This window comes from Thamnophis sirtalis, unplaced genomic scaffold, assembly GCF_051295495.1.
Source record: "Thamnophis sirtalis isolate CommonGarterSnake01/CBP01778 unplaced genomic scaffold, rThaSir2_p1.2 scaffold_17, whole genome shotgun sequence".
In the NCBI taxonomy this organism is placed as follows: Eukaryota; Metazoa; Chordata; class Lepidosauria; order Squamata; family Natricidae; genus Thamnophis; species Thamnophis sirtalis.
This window is the reverse complement of record NW_028261397.1, coordinates 1,510,946-1,523,965: the sequence shown is the minus strand read 5'-3', so window position 1 is coordinate 1,523,965 and position 13,020 is coordinate 1,510,946. Positions and strand designations below refer to the sequence as shown.

The window sequence follows — 13,020 nt, the reverse complement described above, 5'->3', positions numbered from 1 at the left end:
AATCTAATCTAGGCCTGAGGGACTGTTCTTGGTCCTTCGGTTGGGTCCTGTGTGTTTGTGTACGTGTGTTTATTTTGTGTGTGCGCACACAGACCCTGATTCTAAACCCTTCTCGGGTCCCTAAAAATACCTTCGCCGCATCCGTGCCTGTTCCTCATCGGTTGCCTCTGAGCGCTCCCACCTCCCCTTGTGAGACCCTCCCTCTAGTGGGCCGGGGGTCCCAGCCACAAACCCGTCACTCCCCCGGCCTCTCCCGTGCCTCCCCCCCCCCCCCGGTTTCCCCTAAGTTGATGGCAGGGACCGCTTCCTTGAGGAAAGGCTACCTGGGGAGGGGGGGATCCCCTGCCCTTTTTTACAGGCAGCCCCCAATCTGGGGGGTCGGGGGTCCCCAGCCTGGGAGAAAGGAAGGCCACGCAGGGACATTTTGCACCCGGTTTTTCTCTGCATTTTGGAGTCTTTCTGGATTCGATAAATGAAGAAAAGCACCGATTTGGTGTTACAACATCTCCACTACATAGCCCATGCTCCCCACCCGCCTCTCTTATGCCCCCCCTTCAGCCCAGGATGCTGCTGATCTTGGCAAAGACCCTCCCCCTGCCCAGGTGTCAGCATCTCCCCCGTCAGTTCCTCCCCCTCCCTGTATATCTGCCCCCCCCCCCGCCCCGCCGCTCTCTGGTAGTGACCAGCAACCAGGCGGGCTATTTATAGGACCCCCCGTTGCCATAGCAACCCACCGCACGGAGGAACGGCCTCAAGCTATTGGCACCGGCAGACGGGCACACGGGCAGAGCTGAACGGCAGGGCTGCATCGACTTGCAAGCCCTCGCCCGTTATTTGGGGAAGGGTCTTTCCTCACCACCCCCCTCCTCGGGCTCTGCTGCGATGCCCACCTGGGCCGGCCCTGAGTGCCCGGGCACCACGCCAATGCCAGTTTCTGTCTGCTCCGTCAGAAGAGACTGGTTTCCCCTTTCGGGGTGGGGGGGGGTGTTCGGGCATCACCCCCTCCCCCCCTTTTTAAAATCCTTCTCTGCAGACAATCCCTCGTGCCCCCCCCGGAGGAAAACCCGAAGAGGTCCTCTTACAGGCAGTCCTCGACTTACGGCATTCATTTCATGACCGTTTGAAGTTACAACGATGCTAAAAAAAGCAATTTACGAGCGTTTTTCACACTTAGCGACGGTTGCGATCATCCCCGTCGTGATGGGGTTTTAAAATGCTCACGCTTGGCCATCGACTCCTACTTACGGCCATTGCTAATGTTCCCCGGGGTCCCTTTGGAGACCTCCCGACAAGGACTCACTTAAAAAAACCACGATTCGCTTAACGGCGGTGATCCGAATCACGACTGTAGCAGGAAAGGTCGCGGGACTCGCTTAACAGCAAGAGCGTTGGAAGGGAACCCCGGAGGTCTTCTAGCCCAACCCCGTGACCCCGAGCAGGAGTTCCGTCTGGCTCAGCCACATGAAATTGCCGGCCTCCGTTGTGGTCGTAAGTCGAGGACCGGCTGTCATTGGCCTGCTTCGTCCCTCCGCACGCGTGGAGAAGCTTTTGCTGTGAGAAATTGTCGTGTCCCCCCCCTCCACCTTTTCTTTCAGTCCCCCGCCGGGAGGATCGATCGCTGCGTGTCGCCAACGTTTCCCAGATAGTTGACAACAAAACAAATTGAAATCGATGGCGGAGGGGCTTCCTCGCCCCCCCCCCCAGCTTTTCTTAAACAAAACCCAGCAGAAATTCTGGAGCGCGGCTGGCGCAGAAGAACGGCTCAATTTGCATGAGGCTCCTTGGGGAGGCGCGTCTTCCGCAGCCGCCTCTCTGCCCCCCCCCTCTCTCTATATCCCGCTTCACGGGGCTTTTACAGCCCCCTCTAAGCGGTGTACAGAGTCAGCCTCTTTCCCCCCAACAATCTGGGTCCTCGTTTTACCCACCTCGGAAGGACGGAAGGCTGAGTCAACCTTCAGCCGGTAAGATTCGAACTGCTGGTTAGGGGGCAGAGTTAGCCTGCAATGCTGCATTGTAACAACTGTGCCACTATGGTTTCCTTCCTTCCTTCCTTCCTTCCTTCCTTCCTTCCTTCCTTCCTTCCTTCCTTCCTTCCTTCCTTCCTTCCTTTTTTCTTCCTTCCTTCCTTCCTTCCTTCCTTCTTCCTTCCTTCCTTCCTCCCTCCCTCCCTCCCTCCCCTTCCTTCCTTTCCTTCCATCCTTTCCCTTCCTCCCTCCTTGCTTGCTTCCTTCCTTCCCTCCCTCCTTCCTTTCCTTTCTTCTTTCCTTCCCAAGCATATACCGCTTCACAGTGATTTACAGCCCACTCTAAGCTGTTTACAGAGTCAACCTCTTGCCCCCAATAATCGAACTGCTGGCAGTGGGCAGAGTTAGCCTGCAATGCTGCAACTGTGCCACTACATTTTCCTTCCTTCCTTCCATTCATTTTCCTTCCTTCCATTCATTTTCCTTCCTTCCGTCCTTCCATTCATTTCCTCCTTCCTTCCTTCTTTCTTTCCTTCCTTCCATCCTTCCGTCCTTCCATTCATTTTCCTTCCCTCCTTTCATTCATTTTCCTTCGTTCCTTCTGTCCTTCCTTCTTTTTCTTTCTTTCCTTCCTTCCTTTTTCTTTCCTTCCTTCCATTCATTTTCCTTCCTTTCTTCCATTCATCTTCCTTCCTTCTTTCTGTCCTTTCTTCCTCCCTCCTTTCCTCCCTCCCTCCCTCCCTCCCTCCTTCCTTCCTTCCTTCCTCCCTCCCTTCCCTCCTTCTCCATAGCACTTAAAGTTATCTACCACTTCACAGGGCTATTTACATCCCGCTCTAAGCAGTTTATCAGCCTACCACCCCCAACAATCCGGGTCCTCATTTTATTGGTCTCGGAAGGACGCAAGGCTGAGTCAACCTCGAGCCGGTCAGGATCGAACTCCTGGCAGTGGGCAGAGTCAGCCTGCAATACTGTATCCTAACAACTGCCCCACCCACGCTCTTGTTACCCTCCAGTTAACCCTTTCTCTCTCTCTCCTCCTCCTCCTCCCTTCTCCCACGGTGGCCGCCTCCTGCCTGGGTCAGACCCGCCGTGGACACGGCTGGCAAGGAGGCTAAGAATGGGGAGGACAGGCCGGCGTCCGTCATGAGCTCGCTGAGCTACCGCAAGCGCACCAACCTCAAGGACTCCATTGGAGGGAAAGGGGACGAGGAGAGTCTCTTCTCCGCCCTCAGCGAGCGGCCGGACTCGCCGGACCGCTCCTTCCGCAAGGCCGCCCGTGCCTCGGCATCCGGGGCCTCAGAGGAGAGCACCTCCGTTGCCTCCTGGAAGAAGTCATTGGGCGGAGGCCTGGAAGAGCTCAGCGAGAGGGGCTCGGTCCTATCCGAGGCCAGCAGCCGCCTCCCGAAGGGGCTGGAGAAGCGCTGGTCCACCTCGGCTGCCGAATTCGATCGGACGTCGGTCCTCTCAGCCACAGTCAGTCAGAGTGGAGCCTCCTGGGCTGGCCTGGAAGATGACACCCGCTCGTCGATCAGCTTGGCCCTCTCGAGCCCCGGAAGCTCACGGCGCAGCGCTTCTCGCTTGGATGACCTTACCCCGTCCTACGGCCGGCCGGGCTCACGGATCTCTTTGAGCCGTTCCCAGTTTGACGACACGGCCAGCCTGGCCCCCAGCGACTCACGCTCCCTCTGCAGCCAACACTCCGTCACCCGCAGCCTCTCGGTGCCTCCTCGGCCCGGACATCCACCTCGGAAGATCTGAGAGTAGATGAAGCGGACATCCGGCCGGTCGGCCATCGGAGCTACCTGGACCCGGATCTGGAGGCAGCGATCAGCGAGGTGCTAAACTACAAGCCTGTCAAATTCAGGCGCTCCAGCCATGACCCCGACTCGGATGAAGACGACCGCAGGAGTGTCCGAAGCGCCAGGAGCACCACTCTGCTGGAGACCTCCGAACACCCAGCCAGCAGCCTCCGCCGTTCAGCCTCGGCCTTGGACTTCTACAGGCCCGATCAGAAAACGAAGGGTAGGAGAAGCCGGAAGCGGAGTTCCTCCAGTGACTCCTCCTCTTCCTCCTCCTCCTCTTCCTCTCCTGAACGGCAGAGAAAGACCTCCAAGAAGCGGGCCAAGAAGTCCAAGAAGAAGTCCAAGAAGAAGAAGCAGCAGAGGTCCCACTCCGGCTCTTCTTCGGAGTCGTCGTCCAGTTCCACTGTCTCATATCGTAGCGACTCCAGCATCAAGAAGGGCCCGAAGCGTTCGGACGGGGAGAGTGGCGGCCCCTCCAGGGATGGGGGTCCCGAAACTGAGAAGTCCACCAAGCAACTGAAGAAGGAGGAGAAGAAACGGAAGAAGCAGGTGGACAGCTTGATGATGAAGTACTTGTATCGGCCGGAGAGCGACTAAGGCAGGTGATAGCATGGAGTGTGCCCAGTTTGAGCATGGTGTTCCTGACTAACCTGGGAAGAGGACGGGGCGGGGGGATTGGGGAAGGCAGCTGTGGACTGCCTTTCCAGGTGTTCCAGAGGTTTTCTGCATGGCGGGTGTTGAAGAAGCTTGGAACCCTTGTGTGGGTTGGGGACTGACCTCCAGCATGGAATGTGTGTCTCCAGGAACTAACCCCGTCCGCGTGGGTTGCGACTTTGCTCTCCCGTACACGTCTGTCCGTCTTCGCGTCAGAAGCGAACCACGCAGCTACTTCTGGACCGCAAAGATGGGCCGGTGACAACACCGTTGCCTGATTGCGTCCCCGTGGTTTGAGGAGGACTAGAGCCCCCCACCGTTGTCGTGCAGCGGAGACGATCTCCACGGTCCTCTGAATTTTGGGTGGTGGTGGAGGGGTGTGTATTGAAGAATGGTCCCGCAGAACTTTGGCCAATGGACCCCTTGACGCCTCTGAGGAAGGTTGGCAGCTTCCAGAATTCGTGGTGGCAGAAGAAGCTGCCTTGGTGCTCACCTCCTAGCCCTCTGCTGGCCTCTTCCTGGGAAGAAGACGCTTGTCTCCAGCCGTGAGACCAGAAGAAGACAAGAGCTTGAGGAGCTGCGACCTTCTCAGAAGCCTTCAACAATTGACTGCGTTCATGAAGTATCACGCCAGGTTTTGTCAACCTTCTCCACTTGAGGAGGGATGGATTACAACTCCCAGAATTCCATGTTAGCTGGGGGATTCTGGGAGTGGAAGCCCACCCCTCTTAAAGCAGAGGAATTCTAGGAGTGGAAGTCCACTTATCTTAAAGCATGCTGGCTGGGGGATTCTGGGAGTGGAAGTCCTCCCTTCTTAAAGCAGGCTGGCTGGAGGATTCTGGGAGTGGAAGTCCTCCCCTCTTAAAGCATTGCTGGCTGGGGGATTCTGGGAGTGGAAGTCCTCCCCTCTTAAAGCATTGCTGGCTGGGGGATTATGGGAGTGGAAGCCCACCCCTCTTAAAGTAGGCTTCATGGGGGATTCTGGGAGTGGAAGTCCTCCCCTCTTAAAGCATTGCTGGCTGGGGGATTATGGGAGTGGAAGTCTTCCCCTCTTAAAGCAGAGGAATTCTGGGAGTGGAAGTCCACCCATATTAAAGCAAGCTGGATGGGGGATTCTGGGAGTGGAAGCCTACCCCTCTTCAAGTGGACACGGTTGAGACACACTGCTTTAGATAGTCGAGGGGCCTACACCATTCCTCCCCACATATACACCCTGCCTTCTATCTGAGAGATTGGGGGGGGGGGTGAGTCAGAAAAATCTTCAATTCTTTTTTTTTTTACAAAGGGAGGGGTTGGAGGGTCGCCGCTTCACCTCAAGGTCCTCCCCTTCGCTTCCCTTCCGTCCTTCGGTTCTGTGTCGCCCCTTCCCTTTGGCCCAGGAAGGACGTCAGTTGCTCGTGGTGGTGAGGACTGCAGAGTAAGCCTGCCTGCCCCATAGCTAGGCCGAAATCCAACCGGGGAGGCTCTCCTGGAGGGGAGGGACCCCCAGTCTGGTCTGAAATGTCTCCGTTGAAGGCCTCCTACGATGCTCATGCTCGCCAGAAGGAGACACAGCCTGGCAGAAGCTCCGGAAGGCTCTCTCACTCTCCAAGGGTGGCCTCGAGACCCCCCCCACCCACTCAGGAAAGGAGCTGCGGACTCTCCCTTTCTGGCCCAATTTTCCACACCCCACCCCTTATTTTTGTCCTTCGCCAGCGAAGAGACGCCCGCCTAGCTTGGCAAGAGCCGAAAAACCGCCAGCGTTCGGCAGCTGCTCCGTCTTGCAGTGGGAGTCTCTTTTGTTTCCCCACCTCGGAGAGATGTGACAAGGGGAAGGGGAGCGACGGGGAGGGGTCTCCACAGCTAGCAGTTTAGCCGACGGGGACTTATGTGGTGGGAAGCTGCTTTGCAATCCCCCCCAACCCACCCACCCTTCTGCCCGCCCACCCAAATTATTTGTGTACGAAATTGTTTCCGACAGCTTTGAGCGCGAGAAAGCTCTGGGAAGGCCAAAGGACCTGTGTGTTTTTGTGTGCGGCTTCAGTGTGTGTGTGTGTGTGTTTGTGTGTGTTTCTCTGTGTGTGTGTGTTTGCACGGGCTTTCCTCCCACCCCTCCTTGTGAAAGCAATTTCTTTTTAAAATGTTCAATTGCCGGTGCAGCCTCCTGCAGCTGGGAGAATGCCTTGTGCTTTCAGATTTCTTAATGCACTTAACGCTCCAGCTGATATAACAGAAATGGAGACCGGAGGAGCGGAATTGGGTTTGGGCAAATGGGGAGGGGGAGAGGGAGAAGGGGGGGGGAGAGAGAGAGAGAGAGAGAGAGAGGAGGGAGGGGGTCTCGAAGCCCAGGATGCGCGCCAGGCTGGAGAAACATAGAGCTGGAAGAAAGAAAGAAAGAAAGAAAGAAAGAAAGAAAGAAAGAAAGAAAGAAAGAAAGAAAGAAGGAGGGAGGGAGGGAGGGAGGGAGGGAGGGAGGGAGGAAGGAAGGAAGGAAGAAGGAAGGAAGGAGGAAAGAAAGAAGGAAGGAGGAAAGAAACAAAGAAAAAAAAGAAAGAAAGAAAGGGAGGGAGGGAGGGAGGGAGGGAGGGAGGAAGAAATAAAGAGAAAGAAAGAAGGAAGGAGGAAAGAAAGAAAGAAAGAGGGAGGGAGGAAGGAAGAAAGAAAGAAGAAAGAAGGAGGAAAGAAAGAAAGGAAAGAAAGAAAGAAAGGAAAGAAAAAAAGAAAGGAAAGAAAAAAGGAAAGGAGGAAAGAAAGAAAGAAAGAAAAAGAAAGAAAGAGGGAGGGAGGAAGGAAGGAAGGAAGAAAGAAGGAAGGAGGAAAGAAAGAAGGAAGGAGGAAAGAAAGAAAGAAAAAGAAAGAAAGGGAGGGAGGAAGGAAGAAAGAAAGAGAAAGAAAGAAGGAAGGAGGAAAGAAAGAAAGAAAGAAAGAGGAGGAAGGAAGGAAGAAAGAGAAAGAAAGAAGAAAGAAGGAGGAAAGAAAGAAAGGAAAGAAAGAAAGAGAAAGAAAAAAGGAAGAGGAAAGAAAGAAAGAAAGAAAGAAAGAAAGAAAAAGAAAGAAGGAAAGGGAGGAAGGAAGGAAAGGAAGGGAGGGAGGGAAGGAAGGAAAGAAAGAAAGACAGGGAAAGGAAAGGAAAGAAGGAAGGAGAAAAGGAAAGGAAGAAAAGATTATGGGTTTGTGGATGAGTGTATCACATTGGATCTTGCTTTCTACACCCACCACTCCCCTCTGAAAGCCCCCCCCCTCTATTTTGGTAAATTGCACATGATCCTGGTATCTGGTGGTAAGGGGGGACCAGAAGAAGCATGCTGGGATAGCCCACCCAACCCCTTTTTTAATCTGGCGTGACCTTCCCACTGTAGCCAGCTGGAGACCCTCTATAACAGAGCTGGAAGGGACCTTGGAGGTCTTCTAGTCAACCCCCCTGCCTAGGCAGGAGACCCTACACCGTTTCAGACAAATGGCTATCCAGCATCTTCTTAAAGACTTCCAGTATTGGGGTATTCACAACTTCTGGAGGCAATTTCTGTTCCACTGGTTAATTGTTTTCACTGTCAGGAAATTTCTCCTCCGTTCTAAGTTGCTTCTCTCCTTCATTAGTTTCCACCCATTGCCCTTCCCTCCCTCCTTCCCTCCCTCCCTCCCTCCTTCCTTCCTTCCTGCGCTTCTCCACAAACCCCATTCCCTTCTAACACTGATGCTGTAAACTCTAACCCTAACCCTAGTTAAAATTAAGCTCAGTACCAAGGACCACCACCTGCCTCAAGTAGGGGGGTTGGTCTAGAAGACCTCCAAGGTCCCCTACAGCCTTAGCAGCCCATAATTTCTAGAGCCTGGCCCTCTTCCCCTTCCCAGCACCTATTAGGTGACATGAGCCAAACCTCCATCCAAGCCTCGGTCAAACCTGGTTAGACACCCCCCCCCCGCCCCCCAGGGCAGAGGGCCTCCAAACTTGGCAACTTTTAAGACTTGTGGACTTCAACTCCCAGAATTCTCCAGCCGGCTGGAGAATTCTGGGAGTTGAAGTCCACAAGTTTTAAAAGTTGCCAAGTTTGTGAATCCCTTTCCCCTGGGCTTCTAATATGGCCAGGAAACTTTGGCCAAAAGCAGGAACCGCTCCCCCTCCCCATAAGCATTGGGGGAGGGGTGTTATGGGGTGCTGAAGATCCCAGTCCCAGCTCCCCTAATTACAGCCAGGGAGGCCTGGGGTGGAAGCCCGTTAACTCAGTGTTTCTCAACCAAGTTGACAAGGTTGAGAAACACTGTCCTAACCCACTGCTGGGGAATTCTGGGAGTTGAGGTCCGGACATCTTCAAGTTGACAAGGTTGAGAAACACTGTCCTAACCACTGCTGGGAATTCTGGGAGTTGAGGTCCGGACATCTTCAAGTTGACAAGGTTGAGAAACACTGTCCTAACCACTGCTGGGGAATTCTGGGAGTTGAAGTCCGGACATCTTCAAGTTGACAAGGTTGAGAAACACTGTCCTAACCACTGCTGGAGAATTCTGGGAGTTGAAGTCCGGACATCTTCAAGTTGCCAAGGTTGAGAAACACTGCCTTAACTAATGCGGGGTGACAATTGGAATGAATGGCACATTTTTTCCGGTTGCAAATCCTCCTTCCGCCCCCTGGCAAATTCTTCCAGCCGGGGTGGGGGAAAAAATTTGCAAATCGTTCCTCGTAATGAGCGAAGGGGTTTCCCCCCCCTTTCTTTCTTTCTTTTTACTCCCCCTCTCTCCTCTCCTCCTTTTCTTGAGACGGATAGGGGTGAAATTCTCAACAAATGCCCGATTTGCCACAGATTATTTGCTTAGCTCTGAGAACCGTGAGGCAGGGGGGGGGAGGGAGTTAAACCACTGCGGAAGGCCCTGGAAGGATCTTTTTGAGGAGGGGGTGGGGAGGAGAAGGGGAGAGAGGGTGGGAGAAAAATAAGAAAAGTAAATAAATGCAGGGATGAATAATGAGGTCTTGGAAAAAAGCAAGAAGCCTCCTTTACTATTTCCCTCCAAGCAAGCAGAGAAGATGGAATATAGAATATAGATTGGACCGGACTGGAATAGGAATATTAATACAATACAATGAAATAGAATAGAATATGGAAAGAATGGAGTAGAATAAGGAAATAGAATAGGATAAGAATAAGAATAGAATAAGAATAGAATAAGAACAGGAATAAATAGAACAGAACAGAAGCTGAAAGGGACTTTGGAGGTCTTCTAGTCCAGCCCTCTTCTCAAGCAGGAGAACCTATAGTCCTATACCATTTCACATAGGTGGGTGTCTTGTCTCTTCTTAAAAACCCCAGTGGGAGGGAGGGAAGGAAGGAAGGAAGAAAGAAAAAGAAAGAAAGAAAGAAAGAAAGAAAGAAAGAAAGAAAGAAAGAAAGAAAGAAAGAATAGCAGAAAAACAGAGTTGGAAGGGACCTTGGAGGTCTTCTAGTCCAACCCCTTGGGGCCTAGGCAGGAAACCCTATACCGTTTCAGACAAATTGCTGTCCAACCTCTTCTTAAAGACTTCCAGTGTTGGGGATATTCACAACTTCTGGAGGCAACTTCTGTTCCACCGGTTAATTGTCCTCACTGTCAGGAAATTCCTCCTCAGTTCTAAGTTGCTTCTCTCCTTGATTAGTTCCCACCCATTGCTTCTTGTTCTACCCTCAGGTGCCTTGGAGAATAGCTTGACTCCCAAATCTTCTTTGTGGCAACCCCTGAGATATTGGAAGACTGCTATCACATCTCCCCTGGTCCTTCTTTTCAATAAACTGGACATCCCCAATTCCAGCAACTGTTTTTCATACCTTTTAACACAATAACAGAGCTGGAAGGGACCTTGGAGGTCTTCTAGTCCAGCCCCCTGCTCAAGCAGGAGACCCTACACAATTTGAGATTGGTGGCTGCGCAGTCTCTTCTTAAAAACCTCTCAACCTTGTTGGAGCACCCCATAACTTCTGGTGGCCAGCTGTTCCACTGGTTAATCGTCCTCCTCGCTATTAGGAAGTTTCTCCTTAATTCCGGGTCGCGTCTCTCCTTGATTAGTTTCCATCCATTGCTTCTTGTCCTCTGGTGCTTTGGGGAATAGCTTGACTCCCTCCTCTTTGGGGCAGCCCCACAAGTACTGGAAGATGCCCAGTCCTTCTTTTTCTTTAGACTGGCCGAACCCAAATCCCGCAATTCTGTTCTTCGCGTATTTTATTCTCCAGTTGCTCTTCTCTGGCGCAGTGGTTAAATGCAGCACTGCAGGCTACTGCTAGATCAGCAGTTCAGCGGTTCAAATCCCACCGGCTCAGGGTTGACTCAGCCTTCCATCCTTCCGAGGTGGGTAAAATGAGGACCCGGATTGTTGTTGGGGGCGATATGCTGACTGTAAACCGCTTAGAGAGGCCTGAAAGGCCTATGAAGCGGTATATAAGTCTACTGCTATTGCTATTGCTATTGCTATTGCTATTTCCAAACTCTACAGATCTTTTTTGTGGCATGTGGTGACTAAAACTTGGTGTGGCCCTTACTAAAGGGGTGGAGTTGGGCGTGGAGTAAGTGTCATCCTCGGGAGTGAATGAACAACGCGGTGACTCTCCTTCTTCTTCCGCAGCCCCTGCGGCCCCTGGAAAGCCTTCTCCTGCGACCGATCGGACGAGGAGCGCGACTGTTTGGACGGCCCCCACCGGCCCCCCCTTTCCCGGATTTACTTGAGTGACAGCGACTCGGAGAGCAAGCCAGCGGACCCCACGGCCTAGAGCCAGCTCCCCGGATTCCCCCGGGGCCCTTTTCCCAGGGACTCTCCCGCTCGTTCTGCGGATGGCGGCGCCTGGCAAGTTTCCCCCCCTCCCTCCCTCCCGCGGTTGGCTCCTAGACCAGGGTGCCATTGAGGAGGGGGGGTCTCTCGTTGGGTGCCAGGAGACGGCTGTCGCCCATTGGGGCAAAGGAGGACCCGAGGCTGGCAGGGGAGGGGGGCAAGGCCTGGGTGCCCCCCCACCCCTTGGTGGACACCTGCATGTGCCAGATGGGCTTTGTGATCGTGCCTAACTGACCTCCGATGGCCCCCGCCTCTGGCAGGGCGGTTCTGGGAAAGGGGTGCGGGGAGGGGCTTCTGTTCCTCCGTGGGGTGGGTGGGGGGTCCTTGCTTGTCCTTCGTGTTGCTCCCCCTCGAGAGCCCCGAATGGAAATCCATCCTGCTCCTTCTCTGGTCTCTGGGAAGACCGAGCCCCCCCCCCACTCCCCCCAACAAACACCTGGTGGGGATTTTAATTAAGGTTGAGCCCTGAAGGGGTTTTTTCTGCACAGATACGCCCAGCCTCACCCCCTCCTCATTTCCTTCCTTCCTTCCCTCCTTCCTTCCTTCCTTCCTTTCCCTCCATCCCTTTGCTTCCTTCTTTCTTTCCTTCCCTCTTTCTTTCCCTTTCCTTCCTTCCCTCCATCCCTTTCCTTCCTTTCCTCTTTCTTTCCCTCACTCCTTCCCCTTTCTTTCCCTCCATCCCTTCCTTCCTTTCCTTCCTTCCTTCTTCCCCTCTATCCCTTTCCTTCCTTCCCTCTTTCTTTCCCTTTCCTTCCTTCCTTCCTTTCCTCTTTCTTTCCCTCCATCCCTTTCCTTCCTTTCCTCTTTCTTTCTTTCCCTCACTCCTTCCCTTTTCTTTCCCTTTCTTCCTTCTTTCTTTGTTTCTTTCCTTCCCTCCATCCCATTCCTTCCTTCCTTTCCTTCCTTTCTTTCCCTCCATCCCTTTGCTTCCTTCATTCTTTCCTTCCCTCTTTCTTTCCCTTTCCTTCCTTCTTTCTTTCCCTTCATCCCTTTCCTTCCTTTCCTCTTTCTTTCCCTCACTCCTTCCCTTTTCTTTCCCTTCCTTCCTTCTTTCTTTGTTTCTTTCCTTCCTTCTTTCTTTCACTCCATCCCCTTCCTTTCCTTCCCTCCCTCCCTCCTTTCTTCCTCTCTCCTTTCCCCTCTCCCTCCCTCCCTGCCTTCTTTTCCTTCCTTCCTTCTTTCCTTTTTGAGTGGGGGGGGGGGCTAGAAAGTAATGGAGGGGCAGCCAGTCCTCCTGGACGCTCGCCTGCACCGTTGGCTGAATCGCTTCCCCAGCCCACCTCACCCCATGGGCTCCCCCCCCATTTCCAGGCACTTGATTCCCACGGATGGGACACCTGGCAGCCAAATCAGCCCCCCCTCCCAAAAAATCTTCTGCTGTGGCCACAGAACCATCCTGGCACCTTCGCACACGATGCCCACCAAGGTCCAGTGTTGGCCAGGCTCCTTTGCTCGGGTCCTGCTTCCCCCTCCCTCCCTCCTGTGCCCAGGACCCCCTCCCCAAATAACCCCCTCCCCTTCCCAAACCCCTGCCAAACAGCTGGGTGGGCATCCAGAGGGCCTCCTCTCTTCTCCCCCCCGTCTCGCTTCTCCTGTGTCTGGGTGGGATTCCTCCTCCTTTTGCACTACTTCGATTGTGCGTTTTATTTTATTATTTCCCCCCCCCATCTGTCGACTTTAAATAAGAAAATAAAATGTCATTTACGGCTGGTTCAAGACCTCGGGATTTTTTATCTGGGCCTTTGGGAGAGAAATGGTTGTGTTTTTGGGAGAGAAATTGTTGTGTTTAGGAATGAAATTGTGTTTTGGGAGCGAAATTGTTGTGTTT

At 53.4% G+C, this 13,020-nt stretch overlaps 1 protein-coding gene across 1 annotated transcript in view; it reads left to right on the top strand.

The window, feature by feature from the left end:
• MYO18A (myosin XVIIIA) overlaps positions 1 to 11,126 on the top strand; it is an 84,815-nt gene extending 73,689 nt beyond the window's left edge. Inside the window, 3 exon segments of the mRNA XM_087702898.1 lie at positions 3,050 to 3,699; positions 3,702 to 4,367; positions 10,989 to 11,126. Of these exon segments, the coding sequence (XP_087559024.1) occupies positions 3,050 to 3,699; positions 3,702 to 4,366 (1,315 nt within the window). The 3' untranslated portion in view covers position 4,367; positions 10,989 to 11,126.
• Positions 11,127 to 13,020: the final 1,894 nt, after the last annotated feature.